This window comes from Leucopleurus acutus (assembly GCF_964270905.1).
Source record: "Leucopleurus acutus genome assembly, chromosome: 13".
NCBI classification, from domain to species: domain Eukaryota; kingdom Metazoa; phylum Chordata; class Mammalia; order Artiodactyla; family Delphinidae; genus Leucopleurus; species Leucopleurus acutus.
Genome location: NC_139155.1, coordinates 89,350,040 through 89,366,055, shown reverse-complemented (window position 1 = coordinate 89,366,055; position 16,016 = coordinate 89,350,040). Strand labels below are relative to the sequence as shown.

General features: G+C 50.8%; 1 protein-coding gene across 1 annotated transcript in view; it reads right to left on the bottom strand.

The window, feature by feature from the left end:
• EP400 (E1A binding protein p400) overlaps window positions 1-16,016 on the bottom strand; it is a 98,514-nt gene that overhangs the window by 62,362 nt on the left and 20,136 nt on the right. Inside the window, exons 3-12 of the mRNA XM_082852952.1 lie at window positions 15,083-15,173; window positions 12,709-13,070; window positions 10,348-10,641; window positions 9,573-9,758; window positions 7,472-7,612; window positions 6,609-6,687; window positions 5,876-5,925; window positions 5,472-5,529; window positions 4,563-4,652; window positions 310-417 (exon numbers count right to left, since the gene is read on the bottom strand). Of these exons, the coding sequence (XP_082709078.1) occupies window positions 310-417; window positions 4,563-4,652; window positions 5,472-5,529; window positions 5,876-5,925; window positions 6,609-6,687; window positions 7,472-7,612; window positions 9,573-9,758; window positions 10,348-10,641; window positions 12,709-13,070; window positions 15,083-15,173 (1,459 nt within the window). The remainder of the gene's footprint in view (window positions 1-309; window positions 418-4,562; window positions 4,653-5,471; window positions 5,530-5,875; window positions 5,926-6,608; window positions 6,688-7,471; window positions 7,613-9,572; window positions 9,759-10,347; window positions 10,642-12,708; window positions 13,071-15,082; window positions 15,174-16,016) is intronic.

Genomic DNA, 16,016 nt, shown 5'->3' with positions numbered 1-16,016 from the left:
AACACAGCACAGCCAGGATAAATGATAAAACCTAGGCCCGTAAAATGTGTATAATCTGGAGAAGAGTATTTCTACATTGTTCACAACTTGATCAAGTACTCTGATAATTATGCCAAGTTAACCAATAAAAATAAAAAGCACAGAATTTAATGAAACTATTAATATAAAATTGCATATTAAATATATTTTCAACTTTTCATCAGACTGAAAGGAGTGAAGGTAATTCTTAAACTCTTAAGCACCCTTCCTCTGTTAAGTATTTTGGCTTTTGTTTTCAAAGCTGAATTCTTCAAAGATGTTAAAACAGACCTTCGTCTTCACTTGTCTCTTCACTGTCAGGTTTAGGTTGGGGCCACTGGAAATTCGGCAGAAAGGCACCTTCATACAACTTCATCAAATCAATTAAGGGCAATTCAGCTGGAAAGGATTGCAGGAAAAAAGATTATTTTACACCAATAGTGTCAGCAGGGAAGAAAACACAGTCAGGAGAAGGGCCCTTTCATATACAGTTGACCTTGAACAACTCAGGGGTCAGCGTTGCCGACCCTGCAGAGGAAAACCCGAGTGTAACTAGTCTGCTCTCCTTGTGCGAGGCTCCTCCACACCCGACCACCCGTGGATCGTGCACCACTGGAGTGTTTACTATGGGAAAAATCCACGTGTAAGTAAGTGGACCTGTGCAGTTCACACCCGTGTTGTTCAGGGGTCAAACGTATATTCCTTTTCCTAGCTTTAAATTAATTCCTTGGGAAATGTAGGTATTTTCTAAAAGCACATTTATTTTTTTCCAAAAACTAATAATGATTGCCCGTTACTGATACAAGATATACAACCTTTTCTTTATAAAGATGAGAATCTTCGAAATGAAGAAACTCAACTTTTATTCATAAAGGAACAAATATTCCTGAAATAATCTTAATAAATGTACAGTAAAATCTACAGATTAATAAATGAAAATATAAAAATACTACTGATAGAAATAATCAGTGGAGATGATACATAAAAATACAAAACATCAAGTAAAAGTACAAATAAAACAAAAAATGTTCAAAAAAGATGATAAAATATTGCTATAGACTTTTTGTATAAAGAGCTCACCCTAATTGATCAAACAGCCCACCACACGGAAGCCCAACGGGCGAGGGACATGGAGCTGTCTCACACACAGAACACTCTAAAGGGCTCATGAAGTATCTCTTTAACTGGGCACCTCCAGAAACCAGTGCGCAGTGCATCCCCCACTGCATGGCAACCACCTTACAACCATAATGCTGGATGAACATAATGAATCAGTCTCACCACTGCGGTGATGGTATGAACAGGCTTTAACTTCTCTGGAAACCAGTATGAAAAGCTGAAGAGCTTTAAATTTCATGCCCTCTGACGTCACTATTTCCCACTCCATGGGTCTGTCCAGGGGAGTAATCGGAAACTTGGACCCAGGTTTGTATTCAAACACAGTTCCACTGGGTGTTATATATAACAAGGCAACGAACGCTGTGAGCTGTGTACCTGTGATACATGAGCCTTTCTGCACGTACACCGTATGTCACTAAAATCTGTGGTCAAAGTAACAAACGCCACAGAGAAGTACCCCAAAAGAACAGTATTAAGGGCTCTCTTCGTTTAAGACTTATAATCCAGTGACTTCACTTGCTCATGATTTAAACTATTCGTCATATGGGGCTGATAGGTAGATACGTGATAAAGCGAAGACCAACTGTGGAAGGGAGGTGGCGGGTGTATGGGCGTTCGTAATAAGGTTCTTCAACTTTTCTGTTTGCATGTTTTCATAACAAAATGCAGGGAAATGTACATATACATCATATAATGACTATCAAAGTAGGAAAAAAAGAAAAACAGCAGAAACAACTGAAAAACTACCTCAAGAATAAGATAATTCGTAAGGTGTCTTGGAACAAACAACTCACAGGAATAAACAGCCTTCACACATATAAACTAGTTTGAAGATATAATGGGAAAGAAGATTCTATTTAGACAGAAAGTATTTCTATACTTCTTTAGACAGAAAGTATTTAAATATTTAGAATTTAGGTTTTAAAAAATTCACAACATCTACATAAAGAAAGTGCTGAAAGGTTCATGAGGGGCACGAGAGGAGACCCGACCAGGAAGAGGCACCCCAGTGAATGGACGAAGATGTGCCCCGGTGACACGGCTCCCTGCGGTCACAGCCTGGTCAGTTCCCCTGAGTGGCCAGGGATAACCAGGGTGATCGCCTGCTGTGGGGACACCAGCCACCGTGCCACCCCATCCTGAGGACGCTCGAACAGCCACCCAGAGAAGTCCCCGTGTAGGGGGACTGGGCTCGCCTGCCAACAACCATCCACCCGGCCAGCTCGGGGGCCAGCTGGGGAGGACCGGAGGCTGGGCCTGCTGGCGGCCGCATCTCCGTGAGACCCGAGCCAGAAGCACCCGGCCGGGCTGCTCCCAGTTCCTTACAGGAAGGGGTAGAGTAGCTCCAAGTTAACACAGACTCTACCAAGTCAGGGATGCACACAAGAATCAGGAAGGCCTGCAACAAGAATGCAAGACAAGGTGTAGCTCAAAGGCTAAGAGAAGAGATAAAACAGAACACTGGATTTGAACCAAGCAGTCGTGACCAACCGCCACAAGCTGCTGCCTTGCCGGGTGAAAACGTCCCTCTCAAATCAAGAACGAGCCGAAGGCCGGGAAATCCCCTGGCGGTCCAGCAGTTAGGACTCCACATGCTTTCACTGCTGAGGGCCCGGGTGCACCCCCTGGTCGGGGAACTAAAGATCCCACAAGCGGTGTGGTGCATCCAAAACAAAAGAACAAGCCGAAGGTGCCCACCATCAGCACCTCTATTTCTACACTTCATTGCAGGAACGGTAATAGAAGGACCAGGGTTATAGAGAAAACACTGTTATTCTTCAGAGATGAAGTAATGTGAGAATTTAGCACAGCTGCTGGATTTAAGATCAGTAAATAAAAATCAACTGCATTTCTACAGACCAGCAACAAATTAAAACGTAATCTTAAAAAAAAACCACTGATTACAACTTCAAAAAATATAATGCACCTAGAAATAAATCTAATAAAAATATGCAACCATAAAATGTTAGTGGAAGCTATTTAAGGAGATCTAAGTAAACGGAGAGGCTACCTTGATCATAGGTTGGAAAAGCTCTTCATAGAGATGCAATTCTCACCAAACACCCACTAATTCAACCACATTTGAATCAAAATCCCCAAGCAGTTTTTCTCTGAAACTTGATAAGCTGATTCTGAGCTGTATCTGAAATAGACCCAAATTAGTCAAAGCTCTCCTAAAAAAGAATAAGGCAGAAGGACTGACCTAGCTACGCCTCAAGAATTATTATAAAGCTAGAGTAATCAAGGGAGTGTGGTATTGGTACAAACTAACCAGTAAAACAATGAAGGTCCCAGAAAGAGCCGTGCGTCTCAGGAAAACGTGACTAACACGTGAGCCGGCACTGAGCATCACTGAGGAACGATGGCCTTTTCAAATGGCACGGGGAGAGTTAGTGAACCATTTGGGGAAAAAAAAAGAAACTGCACTCTTATTTCACACTAGAGACAAAAGTGATTCTTGGTGGATTACAAACATTGATACGAGCGTAAAACAAAAATTCTTAGACAATGCACAAAGACATCCTTTTGATCCTGAGGTTAAAAAAATTTCTTTTAAACAACACAGACAAACTCAACTACACTAAAATTAAGAACACCTGTTCCTCAAAAGGCACCATAAAGAGAAGGAAGACCCACCCCAGACTGGAAAAAGGTTACTAGGACACACGTCACTGACAAGGAAACGTGTCCAGAACACAGGAAGAACACCCAGAGTCAGTACAGAAAAGAAAACCCAAAACCAAGGGGGCGAGGACAGCTGTGAGAAGACGCTGCGCCTCGTGGGTGACACTCCCCCACCACAGGCAGACACCACCAGGCGCTCCTGGGACGCAGGGCCCGGCCCAGCACTCCAACCACGGCGGAGCGCCGCCTTGTGTGTGCACGCCCTGCAAGCCGGCCCCCCTGCTCTGAGCACAGACGCTCGAGCATGTGTGCACAGGACACACGAGAGTGCTGCAGGCAGCGCCGCCTGTGAGGGCGAACGCAGGGAAACCACCGAACTGCCCACCAACAGCACAACCGCTAACCCGTGACACATGCACACACAGACCACCATTCAGCCGTGGGCACTGATTCTGTAGCAACACACCTCCACGAGGACGAAACTCGGAAACGGAACTGAGAAAGGCCAGCGGGTGAGCCTCCAGAGTGATTCCGTTTATACCAAGTTCTAAGACCCAAACAAAGCGGTACGTTCAGGATTCACGCAGGGGGAGGGGGAAACTGAGTGGAAGGAATGATAAACGCCAAGATCCAGGCCGCAGTCACCCGCTGGGACAAGGGCAGAGGCAGAATGGCGCTCTCTCCTACACTGGGTGGCGTGGCCGCTTACACCGCATGCAACCTATTGCGGTTTTCATACCTTACGTGTGTGTTTCAATAAATGTTTAATAGAGCATCGCAGGAAGCCGCTCGGAGCCCACCTTCTCTGGCTAACTCCAACAGCTCCGCCTGGTGGTCCGCAGCCCCCTCCAGCGCCTCTTCCTCTGCAATCGTCTCCTCCTCGTCTTCCACTGGAATGGCCACCATCAAATGTCAGCGAGAGACCCCACGGCATCTTCCTCGCAATTACTCATGAAACGCTACAAGGCTCCAAAACTGTCATGCACAGCCATTAGAGAAGTGAAAACTAAGTCCTAATTTCTCAGGTTAAATCTGGAAGTGATAGTTTATTAAGTAAGCAAAAAACAAGGGACCATACTTTATACTTTCTCTTCCATTTCACAGTGTGAAATAGAGGCCGGTTTTCATCACATCCTACTCAGGCCCAAACAGGGAGCGATGTGGAACTTCCTGTCCACCTGCAGAGCCCACTACAGAAAGACCCACAAGCACGTTGTTCGGTGTCACTATGAATTCATCATCGCCCATTTCAGAGGCCCCAGCCCCTGCCCAGCTGAGGATTCCCCGAGCTCAGCTCCTGTCCGGCAGCTCCAGCCCTGCAACCCCACAGCCGGCTCCTGGTGGCTAAGAGTCCCACCCGCCCTCGGGCCACCTCTCCATCTGAGCTGAGCCCTCACCATGGCACGCCTTCCCTCCCGCTGACTCCTGCCCCCAACACGCACTGCCTCTCCTCCCTACCGATGAAAGGCACACGCGTGCGCACGCACGCACACGGTCCGACACCTTCCCTCCTCCACAATCCAACTCCTCGTCTCTCCACTGCAAAACCCCACCATCCACCAAGGCCCCCGGCCCCCAAGAGCATAAGCCACTGAGCCACCGGACGCTCGCGGTCCAGGCGGTCCTCGACGCCCCGGCAGCACCGAGTGAGCTCTCCAGCTGCGCGTTCAGAGAGCCCTGCAGACAGCCAGAGACCCAGGGGGACAGACCTTCATCATCAGTTAAAGATGTGCTTGCTTTTCTTTTTCTTCCAGGTATCCCCGAATCCTGTGACACAGAACACAAATCATGAGCGTGAGATCTGAAAACACAGAATGAGAACCCAGAGCAGAACTGTAGTCAACATGCAACCGGGAGGACCTGGGAGGCCGTGCCAGGCGTGTCCACGGCAGACACCGCAAAGGTGGGGAGGAGGCTGCGGGGAAGCAAGACGAAACCCACGCCTGCTCTTCCCAAACCACCAAGGTTAACACCCAGGTGAGCCTGAAGCTGGAAAGAACCAGCTGTAGGCCCAAGGGGGACTGCTCTCCAGCGAGAGGGAACGCTATTCATGCCTACGACTTCCTGCAGACAGACACCCCCTCGCACAGCGACGCGACAGTCCCGAACTCACCACAAAGCTTTCCCGTAACGCATCAAGCCCTGTAGGTCTCGACTCTTTACCTAAAGAGACAGGTAACGCGATTCGCTTTCACTAAGGCAGTGGAGGAGGTGATGTTCCTCACACGACCATGGGCACCTGTGCCCGCCCCCCAAGGAGAGCAGAGGACAGCAAGGCGGGTCCCACCTCCCCTCTGCGACGCAGGGCGGCACAGCCACACCGCCACGCCCGCTCTCGGCTTCAGCAGGAACCTAGAGTCTCCAACCTGGCAAAGCTTCTCGCTCATGACTTGCATAATCTTAGAGCTCCGTGACTCTCAACAGGGACCACCTCCTTCACCTCAGTTTCCTCATCAGTAAAAGGGAGGAATCCTCCCCGCCCCTTCCCCAGGTTTCCAGTGATGGGGTAGCTACTGCTGAGCGCCGTGGGAGCAGCACGATGCCTAGACACAGGGACCACGGTGGGGCGGGGGGCAAAGCCGGGGGAGTTCATCTCACTCTCTGGGGACACAGGGGACAGGCTCAGAACCTCAATCCTGAGAGCCCCCCAAAGTTGGTCACCCTGGGGCTTATTGACTCATACTAGCGAATCTCAGAAGAACTGAAATGCCAGGACCAGGCTGCTGAGTAAACAGCCTCGCTGGGGAGGCTCCACGGGAAGCCACGATGTCACAAGGCGACGGTGAGCAGAAAATCGAGCAAACACAGCCCGCAAAAGGGGAAGGCTTTTAAAAAAGTAATCATACCTTTCCGGGAGACTTTCTGGAAATTTAAAGCCTTTTTCCTTTTTTCTTCTAATTCTACTTGTAGTTTTATTTCCACAACCTAAATGCAAAGAGTGAAATAAATAAGCATGTTACTAAGAAATACAAGTTCTATATATGAAAACATTAAAACTCGCACATGTCGGCCAAAAGCACAGCTGTCCCAACCCCATTTCAGATTAGAGCTGACCCGTGGACAACGTGGATTTGAACTGTGCAGGTCCACTGGTACTCAGATTTTTTCCGGTAGTAAACCCTACAGAGCTGCACGGTCTGCGGCTAGCTACAGCCGCAGCCATGGAGCCGCAGATGCAGCGGGCAGATGACGAGCTGTGTGCAGATTTTCAGCTGCACGTAGGGTTGGCAACCCTAGCCCCCCACGCTGTTCAAAGAGAAATGTTCAGTTTGGTCCTCTTTCATTATTTTGTGTCAACTGCATCCTGCCCAAATTCTGTCAGACGGTAAGAAGAGAATTTTTACGAAAAGGAAGCGAGAGACAGAGCAAGCCACTCTGGAACTAAGCAGCTTTTAGTGACCTGCGCCAATACTAAACAGAACTACCGGAAGGGCCCCTCAGGAAGGCTCCCAGACACCAGAGAGCGCGCAGGCCACGGCTGATGGGGATTTCGATGCACAAAGAGAAACACAGAGGCAGAACCAGGTCTCCTGATGAGCCAACAGCCCAGAGGTGCCCAGGAAGTGCGGGCACCCGCCTTTCCAAACGACGCCACAGGCTCCACCTGCGGGATTTCCCCATGGCACAGGCAGGCTGGGCTCAGAAGGCCGTCTCAGCAACCCCGACACAGTCTGTGCTCCCAGGAGCGCATCAAAATCTCAGAATTTACCTGTTCAATATTTGACCAAAAATATTCTATTTCTCTAGCAGTTGACGCAGCTATTCGTCTCAATCGGTTCTGTTCTTCTCTCCTTCCCCGCTCCTCCCGAAGCTGCTTCTCTTCGTGATGACGCACTACAGTTCTGACAAGCTAGTAAATGAAAGTCCAAGAATTTTACGTTGTGCGCTGTGTCATGCTATCAGAAAAAAGATACATAACGTTTCTTTAAAATCTCCTCGGCCCGTGACTACATATAATCCACAGAGAGACACACCCTCACCTGCTCTACGGGCACGCGGGAGAAATGCTGATCCCAGTGCAAACCACCACCAACGGTCTGCCTGGCTTTCCTACAAGTGTTATTTTACCAAATACACATATTTTTCTCCAAAATGGAATATCATACTGTGCTACAATCGTCCTTTCCCCCTTTAATATGAGTAACGTCTTTCCATCAATCAACGCAGATCAAAATCATTTTTAATACGTATCATTTCCACTGCGTGAATGCAGCCAAATTTAACTCCTAGGATTAAAAAAGTTGGGTTGGGATAATTCACATTTTTTAAGGCTTTTGCTTTAAAACCGCTTTCCAGAATTTCTACTCTTTACCTCCTCACCAGCTGTACCTCCAAAAGGTGCAGAGAAGTAACTCAGAAAGGGACACATCCTGAGTCCCGAGTGCAGCGGAGCTGCCAGCCCCTCAGCTCTGGGATGCCCCCGAGGCGGCCACCCAGCACAGGACTCCCAGAGCCTTGTGCTGGTCAGCGCGCACCCCTCGCACAAAGCCGCCGGCTCCCGGGGGTAGAGGGACGGCGCGAGGAGGGGCAGCACAGCGCGCAGCCGCGGCCCCCAGCTCAGCTGCCTCTCAGTCCCACCGCTCGGCGTCCATCCCTGCCCCTCGGCCCCGGCCACTGCCCTGTCCAGCCCTGCGTCCACATGCTCAGGACCATCAACTTTCGTGAAAAAGGAAATGTTTAAGGAGCGATCTGGTTTTTTTCTTAAATACACATGAATCTGATTAAAGACCCTTTACACTCAGACCCTGCTGTTACCCCCTTGGTCTCGGCTTCTCTCTACCAAAACTACGGGGGGAAAGCAAGGGGGAGAATTCAGAGGAGGGAGGTGGACAGGCCAGGCCCACAGGATCAATCCCCAGTCCTGAGAGTATAGGAAATATGAAGGCAGCATCCAGGTCCCGAGGAATAAAGACACACAGTGATGGAGGAAGAAGCAGCTGGGCCTGGAGCTATGTACACGTACGCAAGGACAGCTGCTCTACACTCTGGGACCCAAGAGCCCTAGAAATCTGTCACTTTCCACACTGCCAGCTTTAGCAGTAGCATCTCCTAGAGGTCCTACCCCGGGCTGGGTGCCTACTTTGGGAGCAGAGAGAAGGTAATAAATTCTGAGCCAGAACTGGAGAGAAGCTGGACCGGAAGACCAGGCAACACAGAGCAGGCAGGCTGCGGGGAGCCAGAGGGCCGGGATGAGTGCCCGAGCTGCCGGCCAGCCACCTGGCCTCTTCCCCCTTCCTACTCTCAGCCTGGATCTGGGGGGCTGCAGGCATCCTCATGCCAACTGCCGGGCAAAACTGGCCAGAAAAAGAACCCAAATCCCAGGACAGAACTGCAGCAGAAGGGCCGTGTCTGTTCCCAGCAGTCCACGCTAGAGCACTGGGGACAGCCCTCAGAAATGAAGCAACGCAGCAGTTACTTTCTAAATAGCAGCAAAACATTCTTCAGATACATCGTAAGTCCAGAAACTCTTTAGAGGGACTTCCCTGGTGGTCCAGTGCTTAAGAATCCGCCTTCCAATGCAGGGGACGCAGGTTCGATCCCTGGTTGGGGAACTAAGATCCCACATGCCGCGGGGGAACTAAGCCCGCGCACCTCAACTAGAGAGCCCACGCGTCGCCAACTACAGAGCCCATGCGCTCTGGAGCCTGTGTGCCACAACTAGAGAGCCAACACAGCCAAATAAATAAATATTTAAGAAGAAAAAAAAACAGTTTAGAAAGTGGGGCTGGGAGACCCCCGTCTGCACACTTAAGCCCCTGGCGCTGCTTGATGACCCCTGGGCACCGCGGTGGCCTGTGTCTCAAACCCACCTTCTTGGCAGCGGCCACCTTCCACCTCCTCTCCTGGGCGAAGTCTGTGGCCATCCACTGCATCTCCTCCAGCAGGTAGTCCCAGTGCGATTTGGAGCGCGGGGCCTCCTGCAGCTTGGGCAGCCGTCTGAGGGACCACAGGCCTTCTTTCCTCAAATCTGCTATCCGCTGATGGATCTGGTTCTCCTGCAAGGAGCACAGGGGTGGAAGACGTCCGGCACAGTTTAAGCGCAAGCCACCGACGCACACCCCAGGCAGTGCGACCCTGCTACGTGGAAGTCTCAGCAACAAAGAAGAGCTGCTGAACAAGGCTCTATGAGAGGGCAGAGGCAAGGGCGTGCGACCCCCGGGAGCCTCATCCTGGAAACCCAGGACAGAGCTCCCAGGCCAGCGCTCACGGCGGAGCACTTACAAATAACTGCTCAGTCGCCCAACAAACAGCAAACGCTCGCTAGGTGCAGGCCGTGAGCTGCACTGGCCTGGGCAGCCTCCCGAGGGCTCTGAGCTCTCAGCCTGCGCCCCACACCCCCCTCCCCCCGACTGCTGACACCAGCACAGAAAAGACCTTCTCCACACCAGTCTAGCTGCCCCTCCGGCAGGACAGGGCCAACTACGCAGTTTTAATCTTGGTTTCTCCGGATCACAAACCTTACTATCAGGTGTTCCGTCTTATACTACTGCCCCCTTAGAAAGTGAAAGCACACGCGTTCCACAGGCTGGAGTATACGGTGAGCTCTTCTTGAGCACTTTCAAGAGCTTCTTCAGGCGCACTTACCAGCGCTATCTGTTCTGCCAGCTTGTCCTGAGAACCGTCGTGGGGCGCGGCGGCATTCTGAGCGGGGCTCTGTGGTTTCGGGGGCGCTGACACGGCTGCCCCTGGGGAGCGGGCGATGACCGGAGACAGCGACTTGGCTGCCGGGGAGGGTCTGTTCACCGGGGAGGCCCGGGCAGGCGAAGGCCCCGGGCCTGAGCCACTGGCGGGGACGACGGTCGAGGCAGAGGAGGCGGAGGGCAGCGGCCGCGGGCAGGGCTGGGCGGGGTCCATGGGCGGTCTGGGTGGCGCCGCCGTCTGGCAGGGAAAACAGGGCTCAGCGCCGTGTCCGGAACCCACAGGCTGGCTGGAGGCCCCTGTGCAATGCCCCTCCCTCTCCCCAGCAGCGCAGACTGACCAGTGGGCCTACTGCGGACCACAGGGCCACGCAGACTAACCGTGTCTACAGAAGAGAAGAAGCCCTGTTAGTCCACAAAGCCACATCAGAGCTCCCTGTAAATGGTGCCTTCACATATGGTCTTACGTCGTGTTTGTTTTTTTTTTTTTTTTTGCTTTTTCAAGTAATTTTTTAGAATTTTTAATTGTAGAAACTTCTTAACTGAGAAGTACCAAATGCTCACCGTGCACCTGTTCTCTGAAGGGCAAAGACAAATTCCACGCGGCCCTCTCGCGGTGGGCAAGCTGTAAGGTTAGAAACCCTCCTCTGTGCCGTCCCGATAGCCGAGCTTGTAAAACTGAGGAGCCCCTCCACCCAGCCCTCCCTGGGCCGAAGGTGAGCTTAGATTAACACGGGAATTCCAGCCGGGAGGAAGTGGGGGGACAGAGAGCAGGGAAGCCAAGGCCCTGCCGCACCAGGAGGCCTGAGGACAGAGCGATGCGCACGCGGCACGTTTATAACCCGCGGTGCGGACGAGACACCGTGGCCAAGGCCGGGCCCCTCACGGCGCACAGCTTCTCCGCCCACCTCTAAGGAGATTTCCTTCACCTCAGCGGTCGGTAAACTGTGGCCGGCCACACACTTTGGGAGAGTTCCACAGGCCACGGCCGCTCATCTGTGGGCCCTGGCGCTGCTCTCAGCTTCAGCGGCGGAGCTGAGCAACTCAACAGGAAGCACACGGCCTGCAAACCCTGAAATACCCTTACACTCCCTCTCTGTGGCCCTTTACAGAAGAAGACTGCCGGCCCCGCCCAATCTGGAAGGAACAGAATTCCACGGCTTCTGTAAGGAGTTTCTTCTAAAATCACATCCCACAGCTCACACCGTTGACAAAAAGGGCGGGAAAGAAACCCAAGAAAAACGTCAGTGCTGCGTGAGGTCGGTACCAGCCTCAATGACAGCATTCAAAACAGAGAGCCTCACTTCCATGGAACCCTCAAGCCCGCGGAGGCCCAAGAAGCTCAGCGCCCTGGCGGGGGAGGGGGTACTCCTTCCCAAGGCGCACAAAAGGCTCCAGAATCAACCCAGGGGGCCAGCCACAGCCCCTCCAGCACTGGCTGACCAACCGTGCCAAGTTATCTGGCCTCTCTGGCCTCGGTCTTTCCATAGCTAACGGGCGTGATAAAGATTCTACCACAGAGGGCTGCCAGGTAGAGGAGAGCAAATAATGGCCCGGAAGTGCCCATCACTGCGCCTTGCACCTGGTAGGCGGTGAGTGAAAGGTAGCATCCTTACATGAAAGCAAACTTTTACAATCACCAGAAGAACTCGAACTCCGAGCCCAGCTAGGAAATCTCCTTGTTAACGAGGGAGAGGGGAGAGGAAGGGGAGGTTTTCCTAAGCGGCTGGCCACACGCTGCTGAGACAAGCCTCTGAAAGCACTGCCTCCGGCCCCTTTGGTGCCCCAGACCCATGCTTCACAAACGCACTGCTCCTCAGGGGCCCCACGTGGTCTACAGTACACGTTCAAAAAGACGTCTGGGTGAAGTTAATTTGTGGACGAGGAGGGGCATTATAAACCCTGGAAACGTGTATCAAGCCTGGAAAGCAGCCTCACCCACGCTGGTGGAGTGGAGTGTCCGGGGGAGGCACCGTGGTCAGGCTCATAGGAGCCCCACCGCCCCCAGGCCTTCGCTCCTATGACCTCGCGTTACTCGGCACATCAGGTGGGACCGGGGCCACCGTGCCCTGTGCGTGGCTCCCTGTGCCGAGAGCAGCACTCAGAATCGTGTCGTTTTCTGACATTTTAACAACAATAACTACAACTGCACAGTAAATTTACGTTGCAGCTACTGAACTGACTGTTGCACGGTGGAGAGCGAAGCGCTGGGAGAGAAGGAGTTACCCAGCTGGGCACCATCCCGTCCAGCACACAGCCTGTCTCTTCTTCCACCTCTAGCTCGGGGAACGGCAGGGGCCCGGAGTACCTGCGGCTGGGACGGGAGCGGAGGGGCCTGCATCTGCGCCTTCGCGGGCACCGGGACGTGGAGGGCCGCAGGGAGCTGGCCAGGCGGGGGCGCCGGGGCGGGGGCGTTTGGCGGCTGCGTCTTCACCGGCACCGGGAGCGGGGTCTGCGGCTCAGCCGTCTGCGGCTGCGGGGGGAACTGCAGCGCCGGCGGCAGGGGCGCGGCGGGGAGGCCGGCCGGGGGCAGCCTGGCGGGCAGCTGCGGCGGCGGCGTGTGCAGGCTGGCGGCGTTCTGCACCGGGGGCCCCGTGGAGGGGTCGTACCGCTGCTGGCTCTGCTTCTGGCCGGCGAGCTGAGCAGCCTGCGGCGCGGGTGGCATTCCCCCTGCAACAGAGGGCAGACCCAGCGGCCCTGACTCCCGGGCTCGGACTCCACCGGCCAGGGCTGCCTCAGACTCTGCGCTCGCAACACACACACTCAAACGGGAGGTTTACCTGGTGGGAGATCTCTGTGTATTAGGTCTAACGTGATAAATGAGCACACAACAAAGGAAAGAAAGGCCTCGGCCTTTGCGCGTTAGCATCAAGCAGAGCAGGCACGGGATAACCGCAGGGTCCCTACCACAGCAGCAAGTCAGAGAAAACACAGGAGGGAAAACCGGAGAGAAGCTGAGGACAGTGGGACGTGCGGCTCCGCTAAAGTGACAAGAGCTGGTCTCCGGTGGTTTCTTCATACTGTGTGAAGTGGGACTCAGAGGAACGTCCCGATGGCAGAAACCACCTCAGATATGCTACCTGGACTGCACACGTCTTAGTCTGCTGCTGCTTCCTTAAGCCCTCTCTGCACTCCCTCTTTCTGAGCTAAGAGAGCTAGTTCTGGCGCTGGGTCTTACCTTGAACTGTCGGCATTAACTGCTGGAGAGGAACTCCTGTATTCACCCCTGGGTGCTGGAAAACTACCCCTTGGTGACCCACTTCGAGTCGAGGTCTCTTAGACTGCTCTAGAATAATTTTCAGAAAAGGTGCAGTTTGATGTAAAAATAAAACCACAAAAGTAGTAGAAAAAACATGTGTAAGTGTTTTTATCATCTTTGAACAGAGAGGCCTTTCTATGCATGAACCAAAATGCAGAAGCCATAAAAGACAGGGTTGATAAATATAATTTCTTTCTGTTAAAAATTTGTAAATATAAGGAAAAGCATCATAAAAAAGGCAAAGGACAAGCGTCAACCTAAGAGACAATTATCTGCAACATACACAACGGGCAACATTCATAAAGCTCTTACAAATTAATATGAAAAGGATCAACAACCAGAAAGACAAAATGGGCAAAGAACACAAACAACAAGCAGAGGAACACATTCACAAATGGTTAAAAACATGAAGAGGTAACTGAAACCGCATCAAAATTAAAGAAATCCATTATCAAAACAAAGATTTTATTTTTTACCCATTGGATCGACAAAGATTAAAAGATACTTAATAAAATGGCCAAAATTTGAGAGAACCAGAAATTGCTGACGGGAGCAAAAGCTGACCCTACCCTTTTGGAGGGCAACTTAGCCTCACTAATACTTAACTATGCACACATTTTGATCTAGCAATTTCACTCTTGGAGCGCTGCTTTTAGATACATGGACAGACATGTATAGAAAGAACTGTGAAACTAAATGTTCAATCAGGTTTTGATTACAACAGAAAAAAGGTGATGCTAACAAATGAATGCTAACATGGGTCTGATGCCTAAAGAAGGAAGCACCCATGCAGTGGGTGCAGTATTTTGCAGCTATCAAAAAGAATGAGGTCCATGACTGGGGAAGATGGCCTAGTCAATTCATATTAAAGACATAACAGTGTATATATATAGGATCACATTTGAACTTTTTCAGAATGACACACCTGTAGCAATGCTTGTCTGTGAAACTGAACAAACATAGCCAGCTCTGTGGCTAGGGAATGGGGAAGGAATACCAAACCAGGGACAGACTTAAACTACACCCTTCTAAACTGTTTGAATCTTTTACACAAAATGTGTATTAAGTTCCTAAGTTGGAGAAAAAATTCAGTTTGTAAAATGAATGACAATTTGAAAAGGCAGATGGCTTTACACTTAATCATGTCATGAGGACTAAACAGCCTACAAATGCACACAGAAACCAAACTGGAATGTACCTACTCAACTGACAAGTTTCTCACTTCAGCACACATAAACATGCACATAAACATTTTGTTTAGCTGATTACCACAAAAGAAAAATTAACTTTCAAAGTAGAAACTAACCAAAACTCAGTTCCTTAGGGGCCACGCTTTAGAAACAGGCGGCCACTACGCCGGAATTCCCAAACTAAGACGCTAACTGGCTCCGGGGGGCCCTTCAGCCTGTGCTCCGTGACATACCTGCCGGAGGTCCCGCCTGCTGCCTCTTAAAGGGGTCCGTTTCGATCACACTGCCAGCCCCTGCCACAAGGGTCCCTGCAAGGGCTTGTTGCTGGGAAAAAAAAAAAAAAAGGAAAAACTGAGATTTTTCATAATTTAAATGCATTACAAGAATGAATGTAAACTAAAACTATCATAATTATCCCAAACACTGACTTCCCTTCTTTTTAAGAAGAGAAATGTCATCTACCCGATGTATTATAATAAACAATTTAAAGTTCTAACTTACCTCTGGAGGATAAAAAAGGATTTGCATTCTGGTTTTAAATGGAATTTCAGTTCAATGCAGATCTAGAGTCCTTCAGAAACGAGCTGGCTTTGCACACACAATGACAGCAGAAGCTAACGCAGGAAACCTCAGTCTCGGCAAGGACTACAACTTAGCCTCCTGACCAGTCACACTGCCTGGCGTCGCTCAGCCCGCCAAAATCACAAAAGCTGAATGATAAGAAGACTGAAATTGTCTTCCTACTGGAAAATGGCGCTAAAACTCCAATTAAGCACTATCTAATTGACCTCAAAATGGTACTGCAGTTAGTACCCTACTTGATATATAACTGTGTGAAATATATACAGGTTATTTAAAATGTTTAAGTGAAAAGCTACCGGCAAAGACAGAAACTAGCTGACTCTGGGTGCCCTACACCTTTGACACCTCTGTACTACCCCTGAAGGGCTACTAAAGGCTAAGCACGATGTTTAACAGTTGCTAACTTCTTTAATAATTCAATTATATCCACTCTACTTAGCGAGGCATTTTAAATGCAAAAGTGACAGGTGTCTGAACGAAGAAACTGCCTGTGAGAGTGGCTACTGACCAGCATCCCTAGGAAGGGACACTGCACTGCCAGGACCATGAGAGTGGCTACTGACCAGCATCCCTAGGAAGGGACAC